Below are 15,934 nucleotides of genomic sequence, written 5' to 3'. Positions count from 1 at the left end.
CGAGGGGACGTGTGGGCTGAGGTGAGGGGTCTGGGCTTGATGAAAATGTCCAGGCTCAGGGGAAGGGTTTTGGGAAGATGCTGAGATGTGGGGACACAGCCCAGGGATGTTGGGGAACGGGAGCGGAGATGGGGGACCGAGCGATGGCGGGACATTGGGGGTGACTCAATTCTCTCCTTCCTTTCTCCCTCCCCAGGGCTGCGGGCGGCCGTGGAGCTGGTGGAGTCCGGAGGGGGCCTCCAGACACCCGGGGGGTCCCTCACCCTCCGCTGCAAGGCCTCCGGATTCGATTTCAGCAACACCGGCATGGGATGGATGCGACAGGCGCCCGGGAAGGGGCTCGAGGCCGTTGCGGGGATTAACTTCAATGGTGGTTACACCTGGTACGTACCGTCGGTCAAGGGGCGCTTCACCATCTCCAGGGACAACTCCCAGAGCACGGTCACGCTGCAGATGAACAGCCTCAAGGCCGAGGACACGGCCACCTACTACTGCGCCAAAGCTACTGGTGGTGGTAGTCCTGGTGCTGATGGTGGCCCCGACCCTGCCTCCGTGTCCCCACATCCCTGCGCTGGGTCCCATGGATGATACGGGAGGTCCTGTCTGCCCCGTGGGGCTGGAGCTGGTCGGGGGGATGGTGGAACCAAAGGAGGGTGCCAGGGTCCGGGCTGGGGGTGAGAGACGGGGCTGGGAGCGCGGATCCGGGGTGGGGGCAAAGGGTTGGGGTTCAGGACAGGGTCCAGCGTTGGGGCAAAGGGGTCAGGAAGGTGTAAGTCGGGGCACAGGAAGGGTCTGGGCTCTGTGTCGGGGTCCGGGACTCACAGCAAAGGGGGTTTGGGAAGAAAAGCATTTCAGACTGGCTGCAAAGAGTGGAGATTTGGGCCAAAGCTGGTCAAGGGGGAGGGTGAACAGTCAAGATTTGGGCCAAAAGGGGTTGAGGATTGTGGTAAGTGGTTGAGATTTGGTACAAAAATGGTTGAATTTGGGGCAAGTGGTTGACACTTGGGGCAAAAAGGGAAGCCTGGGGAAAAACTGGCCAAGTCGTGGCACAAACAGTTGAGATTTGGTACGAATGGTTGGGATTTAGGGCAAAATGAGCCAAGGTTGGGGGCAAAGGGTCGAAGCTCAGGGCAAGGACCTGGGTTGGGTGAAGGGTTTGAGGAAGATGTGGGGACCCTGCGCAGGGATGTGGGGACACGGAGCCGGGGTCGGGGCCACCACCATCGTAAGCATCTTTGGCGCAGTAGTAGGTGGCCGTGTCCTCGGCCCTGAGGCTGTTCATCTGCAGCGTGAGCGTGCTCTGGGAGTTGTCCCTGGAGATGGTGAAGCGCCCCTTGACCGACGGCGCGTAGCTTGTGCTACTACCAGTAGGGCTGATACCCTCCAGCAGATACACATCCCACCGACTTGGGTGGGACTCACCGAGGGAGCCCTCGGTCCCCTCCTCCAGCTCGTGGATAAAGATCTCAGAGACGGAGATGGGGGAGCGAGCGATGGCGGGACCTTGGGGGTGACTCAATTCTCTCCTTCCTTTCTCCCTCCCCAGGGCTGCGGGCGGCCGAGGAGCTGGTGGAGTCCGGAGGGGGCCTCCAGACACCCGGGGGGTCCCTCACCCTCCGCTGCAAGGCCTCCGGATTCACCTTCAGCAGCTTCGGCATGAACTGGGTGCGACAGGCGCCCGGGAAGGGGCTGGAATACGTCGCGGGTATTAGCTACAGTGGTAGTTACACAAGCTACGCGCCGTCGGTCAAGGGGCGCTTCACCATCTCCAGGGACAACTCCCAGAGCACGCTCACGCTGCAGATGAACAGCCTCAGGGCCGAGGACACGGCCACCTACTACTGCGCCAAAAATGCTGGTAGCGGCAGTGCTGGTGATGCTTATGGTGGTTGTGGCACCGACCCCGGCACCGTGTCCCCACACTCTGTTCCACAAGGGCACGTTTCTGGCTCTGGAGGTGACCCCGGGTGTTGGGGTTCTGCACCGGGCAGGGGTTGGGGCACCGTGGGGCGTCCAGGCTTTGGGGGTCCTCACTGGGTGGGAGAAGAATGGTCTTGGGGACAATGGCCGAGGCTCAGGACAAGGACCTGGGTTGGGTGCAGGGGTCTGGGCTGGGGGAAGGGTCCAGGCTGGGGTTTTCGGGAGGTGCTGAGAATTGGGGGAAGAGCTGAGGGATGTTGGGGCTCAGTGACGTTGTGGCTGACGTGTCCTTTCTTCCTGTCCTTCCTGGGCTGAGGACTCCAGAGCTGGACGAAGGGCTCCAGGTGGGCTCTCCCCAGAGCAGAGCAGAGAGTTGGGTCACGGTGCCGGGGTCGGGGCCACCACCACAACCACTATCAGCACTTTTGGCGCAGTAGTAGGTGGCCGTGTCCTCGGCCCTGAGGCTGTTCATCTGCAGCGTGACCGTGCTCTGGGAGTTGTCCCTGGAGAGGGTGAAGCGCCCCTTGACCGACGGCGCGTATCTTGTGGTACTACCATCATTGTAAATACTCGCGACGAACTCCAGCCCCTTCCCGGGCGCCTGTCGGGCCCAAACCATGGCGTTGCTGCTGAAGGTGAATCCGGAGGCCTTGCAGCGGAGGGTGAGGGACCCCCCGGGTGTCTGGAGGCCCCCTCCGGACTCCACCAGCTCCACGGCCGCCCGCAGCCCTAGGGAGGGAGAAAGGAAGGAGACAAGCCAAAGCATCCTCACTCCAAGTCTCAGCACCCCTGTCCTGGGCCCCGATGTCCCTGCCCCGCATCCCAACATCCCAGCATCTTCCCCCACATCCTTGCCCCCACCCCGGACCCCCACTCCCAGCCCCGTCTCTTGCCCCCAGCCCGGACCCTGCACGATGATCAGACCTTTTGCCCCCAACCCTGGACCCTGGCACCCCCCTGACCAGCTCCAGCCCAACGGAGCAGACAGGACCGCCCCATAAGGTCCCATCAGGGCCCATCCCAGCTCAGCCCCTTCCACCCTCCTCCTCCTCCTCCTGGCCGCCCTCCCAGGTAGGACCCCAAATCCCCGCCATTGACACCCCCCTCCCCTCCCCGGGCGCGGAGATGGGGGAGCGAGCGATGGCGGGACCTCGGGGGTGACTCAATTCTCTCCTTCCTTTCTCCCTCCCCAGGGCTGCGGGCGGCCGAGGAGCTGGTGGAGTCCGGAGGGGGCCTCCAGACACCCGGGGGGTCCCTCACCCTCCGCTGCAAGGGCTCCGGATTCACCTTCAGCAGCTACAACATGGGATGGATGCGACAGGCGCCCGGGAAGGGGCTCGAATACGTCGCGAGTATTAACAATGATGGTAGTACCACAAGATACGCGCCGTCAGTCAAGGGGCGCTTCACCATCTCCAGAGGCAACTCCCAGAGCACGGTCACGCTGCAGATGAACAGCCTCAGGGCCGAGGACACGGCCACCTACTACTGCACCAAAAGTGCTGGTATCACAGTGCTGGTGATGCTTATGGTTATTGTGGCACCGACCCCGGCACCGTACCCACCAACGACTCTGCTCCACAAGGGCACGTTTCTGGCTCTGGAGGTGACCCCGGGTGTTGGGGTTCTGCACCGGGCAGGGGTTGGGGCCCCATGGGGGCATCCAGGCTTTGGGGGTCCTCACTGGCTGGGAGAAGAATGGTCTTGGGGACAATGGCCGAGGCTCAAGGCAAGGACCTGGGTTGGGTGCAGGGGTCTGGGCTGGGGGAAAGGGTCCAGGCTGGGGGGCTGGGGCTTTTGGGGAAGATGCTGGGAATTGGGGAACAGCTGAGGGATGTGCAGACTCAGGCCAAATGGTTTCAGCGAGATGCTGAGCTGCTGGAAGGCAGAGCGGGGATGTTTGGGATCGGGGCAGGATCGGGGCTCGGGGAGTTGGGAGAGGTTGGGGAAGGGACTCGGGCACGGGGCTGGGACCCAGGAACCATGCAGAAAGGCTGGGTGCAGCGTTTGGGGTGAGGACAGGGGATTTTGGCCCTGTGCAGGATTTGGGGTCACGGCCCCACACCACCATTTGACGACACGGCCACCTACTACTGCGCCAAAAGTGCTGGTAGTGGTTGTGGTGGTGGCCCCGACCCCGGCACCGTGACCCAACTCTCTGCTCTGCTCTGGGGAGAGCCCACCTGGAGCCCTTCGTCCAGCTCTGGAGTCCTCAGCCCAGGAAGGACAGGAAGAAAGGACACGTCAGCCACAACGTCACTGAGCCCCAACATCCCTCAGCTCTTCCCCCAATTCTCAGCACCTCCCGAAAACCCCAGCCTGGACCCTTCCCCCAGCCCAGACCCCTGCACCCAACCCAGGTCCTTGTCCTGAGCCTCGGCCATTGTCCCCAAGACCATTCTTCTCCCACCCAGTGAGGACCCCCAAAGCCTGGACACCCCAACGGTGCCCCAACCCCTGCCCGGTGCAGAACCCCAACACCCGGGGTCACCTCCAGAGCCAGAAACGTGCCCTTGTGGAGCAGAGTGTGGGGACACGGTGCCGGGGTCGGTGCCACAATAACCATAAGCATCACCAGCACTGTGATACCAGCACTTTTGGCGCAGTAGTAGGTGGCCGTGTCCTCGGCCCTGAGGCTGTTCATCTGCAGCGTGACCGTGCTCTGGGAGTTGTCTCTGGAGATGGTGAAGCGCCCCTTGACTGACGACGCATAGCCTGTGTAACTACCACCACTGTTAATACGCGCGATGTATTCCAGCCCCTTCCCGGGGGCCTGTCGCACCCAGAACATTGTGAAGATGCTGAAGGTGAAGCCTGGGCAGGAATTTGGGCACTCAGCAGGATTTTGGGCTGGTTTCAGGGGAGTTGAGGCTCAGGGCGAGTGTGTTTGGCACCAGGCAGGGGTTTGGGGTCCCTGGGATGGAGCGGGCAGGGGGCAGGGATGGGGTCTGGGATCACGGGGCAGGGATTTTGGGGAGATGCTGGGACCCAGCGAGGGGACGTGTGGGCTGAGGTGAGGGGTCTGGGCTTGATGAAAAGCTCCAGGCTCAGGGGAAGGGTTTTGGGAAGATGCTGAGATGTGGGGACACAGCCCAGGGATGTTGGGGAACGGGAGCGGAGATGGGGGAACAAGCGATGGCAGGACCTTGGGGGTGACTCAATTCTCTCCTTCCTTTCTCCCTCCCCAGGGCTGCGGGCGGCCGTGGAGCTGGTGGAGTCCGGAGGGGGCCTCCAGACACCCGGGGGGTCCCTCACCCTCCGCTGCAAGGCCTCCGGATTCACCTTCAGCAGCTTCTACATGTTCTGGGTGCGACAGGCGCCCGGGAAGGGGCTGGAGTGGGTCGCGGGTATCACCAGCAGTGGTAGTAGCACCTACTACGCGCCGTCGGTCAAGGGGCGCTTCACCATCTCCAGGGACAACTCCCAGAGCACGCTCACGCTGCAGATGAACAGCCTCAAGGCCGAGGACACGGCCACCTACTACTGTGCCAAACATGCTGGTGGTGATGGTGGTGAGGGCACTGACACCATCACCGTGTCCCCGCATCCCTGCGATATGTCCCCAGTTCCCAGCACCTCCCAAAAACTCCTGTACCCATCACGGCTCCTTCTCCCAAACATGGACCCTCTGGATTCAGCCTTTGCTCTATGACTCTCTCCCACCAACGACTCTGGACCCTTTCTGTGCCCAGACCCCCAGGACCCACCCTGGGCCCCTTCCCTGAACCCTTGGCCACAGCCTGGACCATTTCCCCAACCCGGGACCCTTTGCCAGGTGCACAGACCCCTGCCCGGTGCCCAAAACCCTGGATCTTGTGCCCAAATTCCCCCACTGACCCTCCCCTGCCCGGGCTCTGGTGTCACCTCCAGCAGCTTCCAAATGGACTGGGGGCAACAGACACCCGGGATCTTCCCAAAATCCTCACTCCAAGTCTCAGCACCCCTGTCCTGAGCCCCAACGTCCCTGCCCCGCATCCCAAAATCCCAGCATCTTCCCCAAAACCTTTGTTCCCAGTCTTGACTTCTGGCTCAGGGTTCAGGAGAGGGGTCTGGGGTGGGCTGGGGGCCAATGGTGAAGACTCAGGACAAGGACCCAAGTTGGGAGAATGGTCCACGTTTGGTGGAAGGGGCCAGGTTGGTGTTGGGTGGGGGGAAGGTGCTGAGATGTGGGGACCCAGCGCAGGGATGTGGGGACACGGGGCCGGGGTCGGTGCCTCCAGCAGCACCAGCCCAACCATCTTTGGCGCAGTAGTAGGTGGCCGTGTCCTCGGCCCTGAGGCTGTTCATCTGCAGCGTGAGCGTGCTCTGGGAGTTGTCCCTGGAGATGGTGAAGCGCCCCTTGACCGACGACGCGTAGCCTGTGTCACTACCATCGTAGCTAATATGCGCGACGTATTCCAGCCCCTTCCCGGGAGCCTGTCGCACCCAAGTCATGCAGGAGCTGCTGAAGGTGAAGGTGGAGCCCGGGCAGGACACGGCTCCGGGCAGGAATTTGGGCAGCCAGCAGGATTTTGGGCTGGTTTCAGGGGAGTTGAGGCTCAGGGCGAGTGTGTTTGGCACCAGGCAGGGGTTTGGGGGCCCTGGGATGGAGCGGGCAGGGGGCAGGGATGGGGTCTGGGATCACAGGGCAGGGATTTTGGGGAGATGCTGGGACCCAGCGAGGGGACGTGTGGGCTGAGGTGAGGGGTCTGGGCTTGATGAAAAGCTCCAGGCTCAGGGGAAGGGTTTTGGGAAGATGCTGAGATGTGGGGACACAGCCCAGGGATGTTGGGGAACGGGAGCGGAGATGGGGGAACAAGCGATGGCAGGACCTTGGGGGTGACTCAATTCTCTCCTTCCTTTCTCCCTCCCCAGGGCTGCGGGCGGCCGTGGAGCTGGTGGAGTCCGGAGGGGGCCTCCAGACACCCGGGGGGTCCCTCACCCTCCGCTGCAAGGCCTCCGGATTCACCTTCAGCAGCTTCTACATGTTCTGGGTGCGACAGGCGCCCGGGAAGGGGCTGGAGTGGGTCGCGGGTATCACCAGCAGTGGTAGTAGCACCTACTACGCGCCGTCGGTCAAGGGGCGCTTCACCATCTCCAGGGACAACTCCCAGAGCACGCTCACGCTGCAGATGAACAGCCTCAAGGCCGAGGACACGGCCACCTACTACTGTGCCAAACATGCTGGTGGTGATGGTGGTGAGGGCACTGACACCATCACCGTGTCCCCGCATCCCTGCGATATGTCCCCAGTTCCCAGCACCTCCCAAAAACTCCTGTACCCATCACGGCTCCTTCTCCCAAACATGGACCCTCTGGATTCAGCCTTTGCTCTAAGACTCTCTCCCACCAACGACTCTGGACCCTTTCTGTGCCCAGACCCCCAGGACCCACCCTGGGCCCCTTCCCTGAACCCTTGGCCACAGCCTGGACCATTTCCCCAACCCGGGACCCTTTGCCAGGTGCACAGACCCCTGCCCGGTGCCCAAAACCCTGGATCTTGTGCCCAAATTCCCCCACTGACCCTCCCCTGCCCGGGCTCTGGTGTCACCTCCAGCAGCTTCCAAATGGACTGGGGGCAACAGACACCCGGGATCTTCCCAAAATCCTCACTCCAAGTCTCAGCACCCCTGTCCTGAGCCCCAACGTCCCTGCCCCGCATCCCAAAATCCCAGCATCTTCCCCAAAACCTTTGTTCCCAGTCTTGACTTCTGGCTCAGGGTTCAGGAGAGGGGTCTGGGGTGGGCTGGGGGCCAATGGTGAAGACTCAGGACAAGGACCCAAGTTGGGAGAATGGTCCACGTTTGGTGGAAGGGGCCAGGTTGGTGTTGGGTGGGGGGAAGGTGCTGAGATGTGGGGACCCAGCGCAGGGATGTGGGGACACGGGGCCGGGGTCGGTGCCTCCAGCAGCACCAGCCCAACCATCTTTGGCGCAGTAGTAGGTGGCCGTGTCCTCGGCCCTGAGGCTGTTCATCTGCAGCGTGAGCGTGCTCTGGGAGTTGTCCCTGGAGATGGTGAAGCGCCCCTTGACCGACGACGCGTAGCCTGTGTCACTACCATCGTAGCTAATATGCGCGACGTATTCCAGCCCCTTCCCGGGAGCCTGTCGCACCCAAGTCATGCAGGAGCTGCTGAAGGTGAAGGTGGAGCCCGGGCAGGACACGGCTCCGGGCAGGAATTTGGGCAGCCAGCAGGATTTTGGGCTGGTTTCAGGGGAGTTGAGGCTCAGGGCGAGTGTGTTTGGCACCAGGCAGGGGTTTGGGGGCCCTGGGATGGAGCGGGCAGGGGGCAGGGATGGGGTCTGGGATCACAGGGCAGGGATTTTGGGGAGATGCTGGGAGCCAGCGAGGGGACGTGTGGGCTGAGGTGAGGGGTCTGGGCTTGATGAAAAGGTCCAGGCTGAGGGGAAGGGTTTTGGGAAGATGCTGAGATGTGGGGACACAGCCCAGGGATGTTGGGGAACGGGAGCGGAGATGGGGGAGCGAGCGATGGCGGGACCTTGGGGGTGACTCAATTCTCTCCTTCCTTTCTCCCTCCCCAGGGCTGCGGGCGGCCGTGGAGCTGGTGGAGTCCGGAGGGGGCCTCCAGACACCCGGGGGGTCCCTCACCCTCCGCTGCAAGGCCTCCGGATTCGATTTCAGCAGCAAAGGCACGGGATGGATCCGACAGGCGCCCGGGAAGGGGCTGGAATACGTCGCAGCTATTAGCTACAGTGGTAGTTACACAGAATACGCGCCGTCGGTCAAGGGGCGCTTCACCATCTCCAGGGACAACTCCCAGAGCACGCTCACGCTGCAGATGAACAGCCTCAAGGCCGAGGACACAGCCACCTACTACTGCGCCAAAGCTACTGGTGGTGGTAGTCCTGGTGCTGATGGTGGCCCCGACCCTGGCTCCGTGTCCCCACATCCCTGAGCTGGGTCCCGTGGATGATACGGGAGGTCCTGTCTGCCCCGTGGGGCTGGAGCTGGTCGGGGGGATGGTGGAACCAAAGGAGGGTGCCAGGGTCCAGGGCTGGGGGTGAGAGACGGGGCTGGGAGCGGGGATCCGGGGTGGGGCAAAGGGTTGGGGTTCAGGACAGGGTCCAGCGTTGGGGCAAAGGGGTCAGGAAGGTGTAAGTCGGGGCACAGGAAGGGTCTGGGCTCTGTGTCGGGGTCCGGGACTCACAGCAAAGGGGGTTTGGGAAGAAAAGCATTTCAGACTGGCTGCAAAGAGGCGAGATTTGGGCCAAAGCTGGTCAAGGGTGGGGCAAACAGTCAAGATTTGGGCCAAAAGGGGTTGTGGATTGGGTAAATGGTCGAGATTTGGTGGTTATGGTTATGGTGGTGCTGTTGGTGGCACCAAAGCGTCACCGTGTCCCCACATCTCTGACCTTCCCCCCACTCCACACCCAGCCTGGCCCCTTCCACTAAACATGGGCCCTGATCCCAACCCGGGTCCTTGTCCTGAGTCTTCACCATTGGCCCCGAGCGCACCCCAGACCCCTGAGCCAGAAGTCAAGGCTGGGAACAAAGGTTTTGGGGAAGATGCTGGGATTTTGGGATGCGGGGCAGGGTCGTTGGGGCTCAGGACAGGGGTGCTGAGACTTGGAGTGAGGATTTTGGGAAGATCCCGGGTGTCTGTTGCCCCCACTCCATTTGGAAGCTGCTGGAGGTGACGCCGGAGCCCGGGCAGGGGCGGGTCAGGGCGGGAATTTGGGCACAGGACCCAGGGATCTGGGCACGAGGGAAAGGTCCAGGCGCATGTAAAGGGTCCAGGCTTGGGGCAGAATGTGGGGAGATGCTGGGAAGAGGGGGAACACTGCCAGGATGTTGGGGCTCAAGACGAGGGTGGGGGTTCAGGGTGAAGGACGCCGGTGGCTGCAAGAGCCCGGGCTTGGGGCAGGGTCTGGGCTGGGAGCAAGGATTTTGGGGAAGATGGTGGGATGTGGGAACATGAGTCAGGAGTGACGGAGTCAGGGCCACCACCAACATAAGCAGCACCACCACCACCAGCGTCACGTTTGGCGCAGTAGTAGGTGGCCGTGTCCTCGGCCCTGAGGCTGTTCATCTGCAGCGTGAGCGTGCTCTGGGAGTTGTCCCTGGAGATGGTGAAGCGCCCCTTGACCGACGGTGCGTACCAGGTGCTACTACCATCAGGGTTAATAGCTGCGACGTATTCCAGCCCCTTCCCACCTTCCCATTTGGAAGCTGCTGAAGGTGAATCCGGAGGCCTTGCAGCGGAGGGTGAGGGACCCCCCGGGTGTCTGGAGGCCCCCTCCAGACTCCACCAGCTCCACGGCCGCCCGCAGCCCTGGGGAGGGAGAAAGGAAGGAGACAAGCCAAAGCATCCTCACTCCAAGTCTCAGCACCCCTGTCCTGGGCCCCGACGTCCCTGCCCCGCATCCCAAAATCCCAGCATCTTCCCCCAAATCCCACTACCTTCCCCAGTCCTTGGCCTGAGCATCCCCTGCGACGTGATATCGCAGCATCTTCCCCAATCCCTGCATTTTCCCCAACATCCCAGCATCTTCCCCCAAATCCTTGCCCCCACCCCGGACCCCCACTCCCAGCCCCGTCTCTCGCCCCCAGCCCGGACCCTGCACGATGATCAGACCTTTTGCCCCCAACCCTGGACCCTGGCACCCTCCTCCTGGCACCCCCCTGACCAGCTCCAGCCCCACGGGGCAGACAGGACCGCCCCATGAGGTCCCATCAGGGCCCATCCCAGCTCAGCCCCTTCCACCTTCCTTCTCCTCCTCCTCCTCCTCCTCCTCCTGGCCGCCCTCCCAGGTAGGACCCCAACTCCCCGCCATTGACACCCCCCTCCCCGGGCACGGAGATGGGGGAGCGAGCGATGGTGGGACCTCGGGGATGACTCAATTCTCTCCTTCCTTTCTCCCTCCCCAGGGCTGCGGGCGGCCGTGGAGCTGGTGGAGTCCGGAGGGGGCCTCCAGACACCTGGGGGGTCCCTCACCCTCCGCTGCAAGGCCTCCGGATTCACCTTCAGCAGCTTCAGCATGAACTGGGTGCGACAGGCGCCCGGGAAGGGGCTCGAATACATCGCGGGTATTAGCAGTGATGGTAGCACAGGATACCATCCGTCGGTCAAGGGGCGCTTCACCATCTCCAGGGACAACTCCCAGAGCACGGTCACGCTGCAGATGAACAGCCTCAAGGCCGAGGACACGGCCACCTACTACTGCGCCAAAGCTGATGGTAGTGGTTGTAGTGGTGATGCTTATGTTGGTGGTGGCCCCAACCCCGGCCCCGTGTCCCCACATCCCTGCGCAGGGTCCCCACATCTTCCTCAAACCCTTCACCCAACCCAAGTCCTTGCCCTGAGCTTCGACCCTTTGCCCCCAACCTTGTTTGCCCTAAATCCCAGTGATTCGTACCAAATCTCAACTGTTTCTGCCACGACTCGACCAGTTTTTCCCCAGGCTTGACTTTTTGCCCCAAGTGTCAACCACTTGCCCCAAATTCAACCATTTTTGTACCAAATCTCAACCATTTACCCCAATCCTCAACCCATTTCAGCCCAAATCTTGACTGTTTGCCCCCACCCTTGACCAGCTTTGGCCCAAATCTCCACTCTTTGCAGCCAGTCGGAAATGCTTTTCTTCCCAAACCCCCTTTGCTGTGAGTCCCGGACCCCGACACAGAGCCCAGACCCTTCCTGTGCCCCGACTTACACCTTCCTGACCCCTTTGCCCCAACGCTGGACCCTGTCCTGAACCCCAACCCTTTGCCCCCACCCCGGATCCCCGCTCCCAGCCCCATCTCTCACCCCCAGCCCGGACCCTGGCACCCTCCTTTGGTTCCACCATCCCCCCGACCAGCTCCAGCCCCACGGGGCAGACAGGACCTCCCGTATCATCCATGGGACCCAGCGCAGGGATGTGGGGACACGGAGCCAGGGTCGGGGCCACCAGCAACATAAGCAGCACCACCACCATCACCATTAGCACCTCTGGCGCAGTAGTAGGTGGCCGTGTCCTCGGCCTTGAGGCTGTTCATCTGCAGCGTGACCGTGCTCTGGGAGTTGTCCCTGGAGATGGTGAAGCGCCCCTTGACCGACGGCGCGTATTCTGTGTAACTACCACTGCTGGTAATACTCGCGACGAATTCCAGCCCCTTCCCAGGCGCCTGTCGGATCCATCCCATGCCGTTGTAGCTGAAGGTGAATCCGGAGGCCTTGCAGCGGAGGGTGAGGGATCCCCCGGGGGTCTGGAGGCCCCCTCCGGACTCCACCAGCTCCACGGCCGCCCGCAGCCCTGAGGAAGGGGCAGAAGGGGAGGACCCCAGCTCCCCCTGGTTCTTGCTCCAGACTGCGACCAGCCTCAGGGGAGCAAATGTGGGCTCCTGGGGGGTCTGGGACACAGGAAGGGTCTGGGCTCTGTGTTGGGTTCCAGGTCTCAGAGTAAAGGGCTTTTGGGGGCAAAACTGGTTGAGATTTGCCGGAAACGCTCGAAGGTTTGGGGCCAAAAGAGATGAGGGATGGGGCAAAGAGTCAGGATTTGGGACAAAATTGGTTGACTTTGGGCCAGGCAATTGAGAGTTGGGGGAAGGAGTAAAGATTTGGGGATGAAGGTGAATCTGGAGCTGGGGAAGGACACGGCTCTGGGCAGGAATTTGGGCAGCCAGCAGGATTTTGGGCTGGTTTCAGGGGAGTTGAGGCTCAGGGCGAGTGTGTTTGGCACCAGGCAGGGGTTTGGGGTCCCTGGGATGGAGCGGGCAGGGGGCAGGGATGGGGTCTGGGATCACAGGGCAGGGATTTTGGGGAGATGCGGGGACCCAGCGAGGGGACGTGTGGGCTGAGGTGAGGGGTCTGGGCTTGATGAAAAGGTCCAGGCTGAGGGGAAGGGTTTTGGGAAGATGCTGAGATGTGGGGACACAGCCCAGGGATGTTGGGGAACGGGAGCGGAGATGGGGGAGCGAGCGATGGCGGGACCTTGGGGGTGACTCAATTCTCTCCTTCCTTTCTCCCTCCCCAGGGCTGCGGGCGGCCGTGGAGCTGGTGGAGTCCGGAGGGGGCCTCCAGACACCCGGGGGGTCCCTCACCCTCCGCTGCAAGGCCTCCGGATTCACCTTCAGCAGCTACGGCATGGTTTGGGCCCGACAGGCGCCCGGGAAGGGGCTGGAGTTCGTCGCACTAATTAGCAGCAGTGGTAGTGGCACAGCCTACGCGTCGTCGGTCAAGGGGCGCTTCACCATCTCCAGGGACAACTCCCAGAGCACAGTCACGCTGCAGATGAACAGCCTCAGGGCCGAGGACACGGCCACCTACTACTGCGCCAGAGGTGCTAATGGTGATGGTGGTGGTGCTCCTTATGTTGCTGGTGGCCCCGACCCTGGCTCCGTGTCCCCACATCCCTGAGCTGGGTCCCATGGATGATACGGGAGGTCCTGTCTGCCCCGTGGGGCTGGAGCTGGTCGCGGGGATGGTGGAACCAAAGGAAGGTGCCAGGGTCCAGGGCTGGGGGCAAAGGGTCTGAGCATCGTGCAGGGTCCGGGGTGGCGGTGAGAGACGGGGCTGGAAGCGGGGATCCGGGGTGGGGGCAAAGGGTTGGGGTTCAGGACAGGGTCCAGCGTTGGGGCAAAGGGGTCAGGAAGGTGTAAGTCGGGGCACAGGAAGGGTCTGGGCTCTGTGTCGGGGTCCGGGACTCACAGCAAAGGGGGTTTGGGAACAAAAGCATTTCAGACTGGCTGCAAAGAGTGGAGATTTGGGCCAAAGCTGGTCAAGGGTGGGGCAAACAGTCAACATTTGGGCCAAAAGAGGTTGAGGATTGTGGCAAGTGGTTGAGATTTGGTACAAAAATGGTTGAATATGGGGCAAGTGGTTGACACTTGGGGCAAAAAGCCAAGTCTGGGGAAAAACTGGCCAAGTTGTGGCAGAAACAGTTGAGATTTGGTACGAATCACTGGGATTTAGGGCAAAATGAGACAAGGTTGGGGGCAAAGGGTCGAAGCTCAGGGCAAGGACCTGGGTTGGGTGAAGGGTTTGATGAAGATGTGGGGACCCTGTGCAGGGATGTGGGGACACGGGGCCGGGGTCGGGGCCACCACCATCATAAGCAGCACCACTACAACCACTACCATCAGCTTTGGCGCAGTAGTAGGTGGCCGTGTCCTCGGCCCTGAGGCTGTTCATCTGCAGCGTGAGCGTGCTCTGGGAGTTGTCCCTGGAGATGGTGAAGCGCCCCTTGACCGACGGATGGTATCCTGTGCTACCATCACCACTGTCAATACCCGCAACGTATTCGAGCCCCTTCCTGGGCGCCTGTCGGGCCCAAACCATGGCGTAGCTGCTGAAGGTGAATCCGGAGGCCTTGCAGCGGAGGGTGAGGGACCCCCCGGGTGTCTGGAGGCCCCCTCCGGACTCCACCAGCTCCTCGGCCGCCCGCAGCCCTGGGGAGGGAGAAAGGAAGGAGAGAATTGAGTCACCCCCAAGGTCCCGCCATCGCTCGCTCCCCCATCTCCGCGCCCGGGGAGGGGGTGTCAATGGCGGGGAGTTGGGGTCCTACCTGGGAGGGCGGCCAGGAGGAGGAGAAGGAGGGTGGAGGGACTGAGACGGGATGGGTCCTTTGGGGGGGCACATGGGGGTCCTGCAGGGGGGTCGCTGCTGGCTCACGTTCAGCCCCTGTCGCCCAACACCCCCAGGTCCTTTTCCAGCCACTCTTCCCCCAGCCTGGAGCGTCCATGGGCTTGGGGTGAGCCAAGGGCAGGACCCGGCCCTGGCCCTTGTTGAACCTCCCACCGTTGGCTGGACCCATGGATGCGGCCTGTCCAGAGCCCTCTGTGGAGCCTTCCCACCTCCAGCAGATCCACATCCCACCGACTTGGGTGGGACTCACCGAGGAAACCCTCGGTCCCCTCCTCCAGCTCGTGGATAAAGATCTCAGAGACGGAGATGGGGGAGTGAGCGATGGCGGGACCTTGGGGGTGACTCAATTCTCTCCTTCCTTTCTCCCTCCCCAGGGCTGCGGGCGGCCGAGGAGCTGGTGGAGTCCGGAGGGGGCCTCCAGACACCCGGGGGGTCCCTCACCCTCCGCTGCAAGGCCTCCGGATTCGATTTCAGCAACACCGGCATGGGATGGATGCGACAGGCGCCCGGGAAGGGGCTCGAGGCCGTTGCGGGGATTAACTTCAATGGTGGTTACACCTGGTACGTACCGTCGGTCAAGGGGCGCTTCACCATCTCCAGGGACAACTCCCAGAGCACGCTCACGCTGCAGATGAACAGCCTCAGGGCCGAGGACACGGCCACCTACTACTGCGCCAAAGCTACTGGTGGTGGTAGTCCTGGTGCTGGTGGTGGCCCCGACCCTGGCTCCATGTCCCCACATCCCTGAGCTGGGTCCCATGGATGATACGGGAGGTCCTGTCTGCCCCGTGGGGCTGGAGCTGGTCGGGGGGATGGTGGAACCAAAGGAGGGTGCCAGGGTCCAGGGCTGGGGGTGAGAGACGGGGCTGGGAGCGGGGATCCGGGGTGGGGGCAAAGGGTTGGGGTTCAGGACAGGGTCCAGCGTTGGGGCAAAGGGGTCAGGAAGGTGTAAGTCGGGGCACAGGAAGGGTCTGGGCTCTGTGTCGGGGTCCGGGACTCACAGCAAAGGGGGTTTGGGAACAAAAGCATTTCAGACTGGCTGCAAAGAGTCGAGATTTGGGCCAAAGCTGGTCAAGGGTGGGGGCAAACAGTCAAGATTTGGGCTGAAATGGGTTGAGGATTGGGGCAAATGGTTGAGATTTGGTACAAAAATGGATGAATTTGGGGCAAGTGGTTGACACTTGGGGCAAAAAGTCAAGCCTGGGGAAAAACTGGTCAAGTCGTGGCACAAATTGTTGAGATTTGGTACGAATCACTGGGATTTAGGACCAAATGAGCCAAGGTTGGGGGCAAAGGGTTCAAGCTCAGAGCAAAGACTTGGGTTGGGTGAGGGACACCTGGGGGGTCCCTCACCCTCCGCTGCAAGGCCTCCGGATTCACCTTCAGCAACACCGGCATGCAATGGGTGCGACAGGCGCCCGGGAAGGGGCTGGAGTTCGTTGCGGGTATT

The 15,934-nt window shown here is 62.2% G+C and overlaps 3 gene segments (V, D, J or C); 2 read left to right on the top strand and 1 right to left on the bottom strand.

Annotated features, from left to right (window-relative positions):
* Positions 1-306: 306 nt before the first annotated feature.
* Positions 307-5,572, top strand: LOC141476529 (immunoglobulin heavy variable 3-23-like). The segment is given in 3 exon segments: positions 307-383; positions 2,945-2,991; positions 5,109-5,572. Coding segments are annotated over 3 exon segments (588 nt in total).
* Positions 5,573-9,985: 4,413 nt separating this feature from the next.
* LOC141476528 (Ig heavy chain V region 914-like) lies at positions 9,986-11,582 on the top strand. The segment is given in 4 exon segments: positions 9,986-10,053; positions 10,609-10,670; positions 10,788-11,096; positions 11,482-11,582. Coding segments are annotated over 4 exon segments (540 nt in total).
* A 171-nt stretch (positions 11,583-11,753) lies between these two features.
* On the bottom strand, positions 11,754-15,078 carry LOC141476527 (immunoglobulin heavy variable 3-21-like). The segment is given in 3 exon segments: positions 11,754-12,154; positions 14,405-14,485; positions 15,054-15,078. Coding segments are annotated over 3 exon segments (507 nt in total).
* Positions 15,079-15,934: the final 856 nt, after the last annotated feature.

The sequence above is a fragment of the Numenius arquata genome, chromosome 38 (assembly GCF_964106895.1).
Source record: "Numenius arquata chromosome 38, bNumArq3.hap1.1, whole genome shotgun sequence".
Lineage (NCBI taxonomy): Eukaryota > Metazoa > Chordata > Aves > Charadriiformes > Scolopacidae > Numenius > Numenius arquata.
This window is presented reverse-complemented; position numbering and strand designations above follow the sequence as displayed.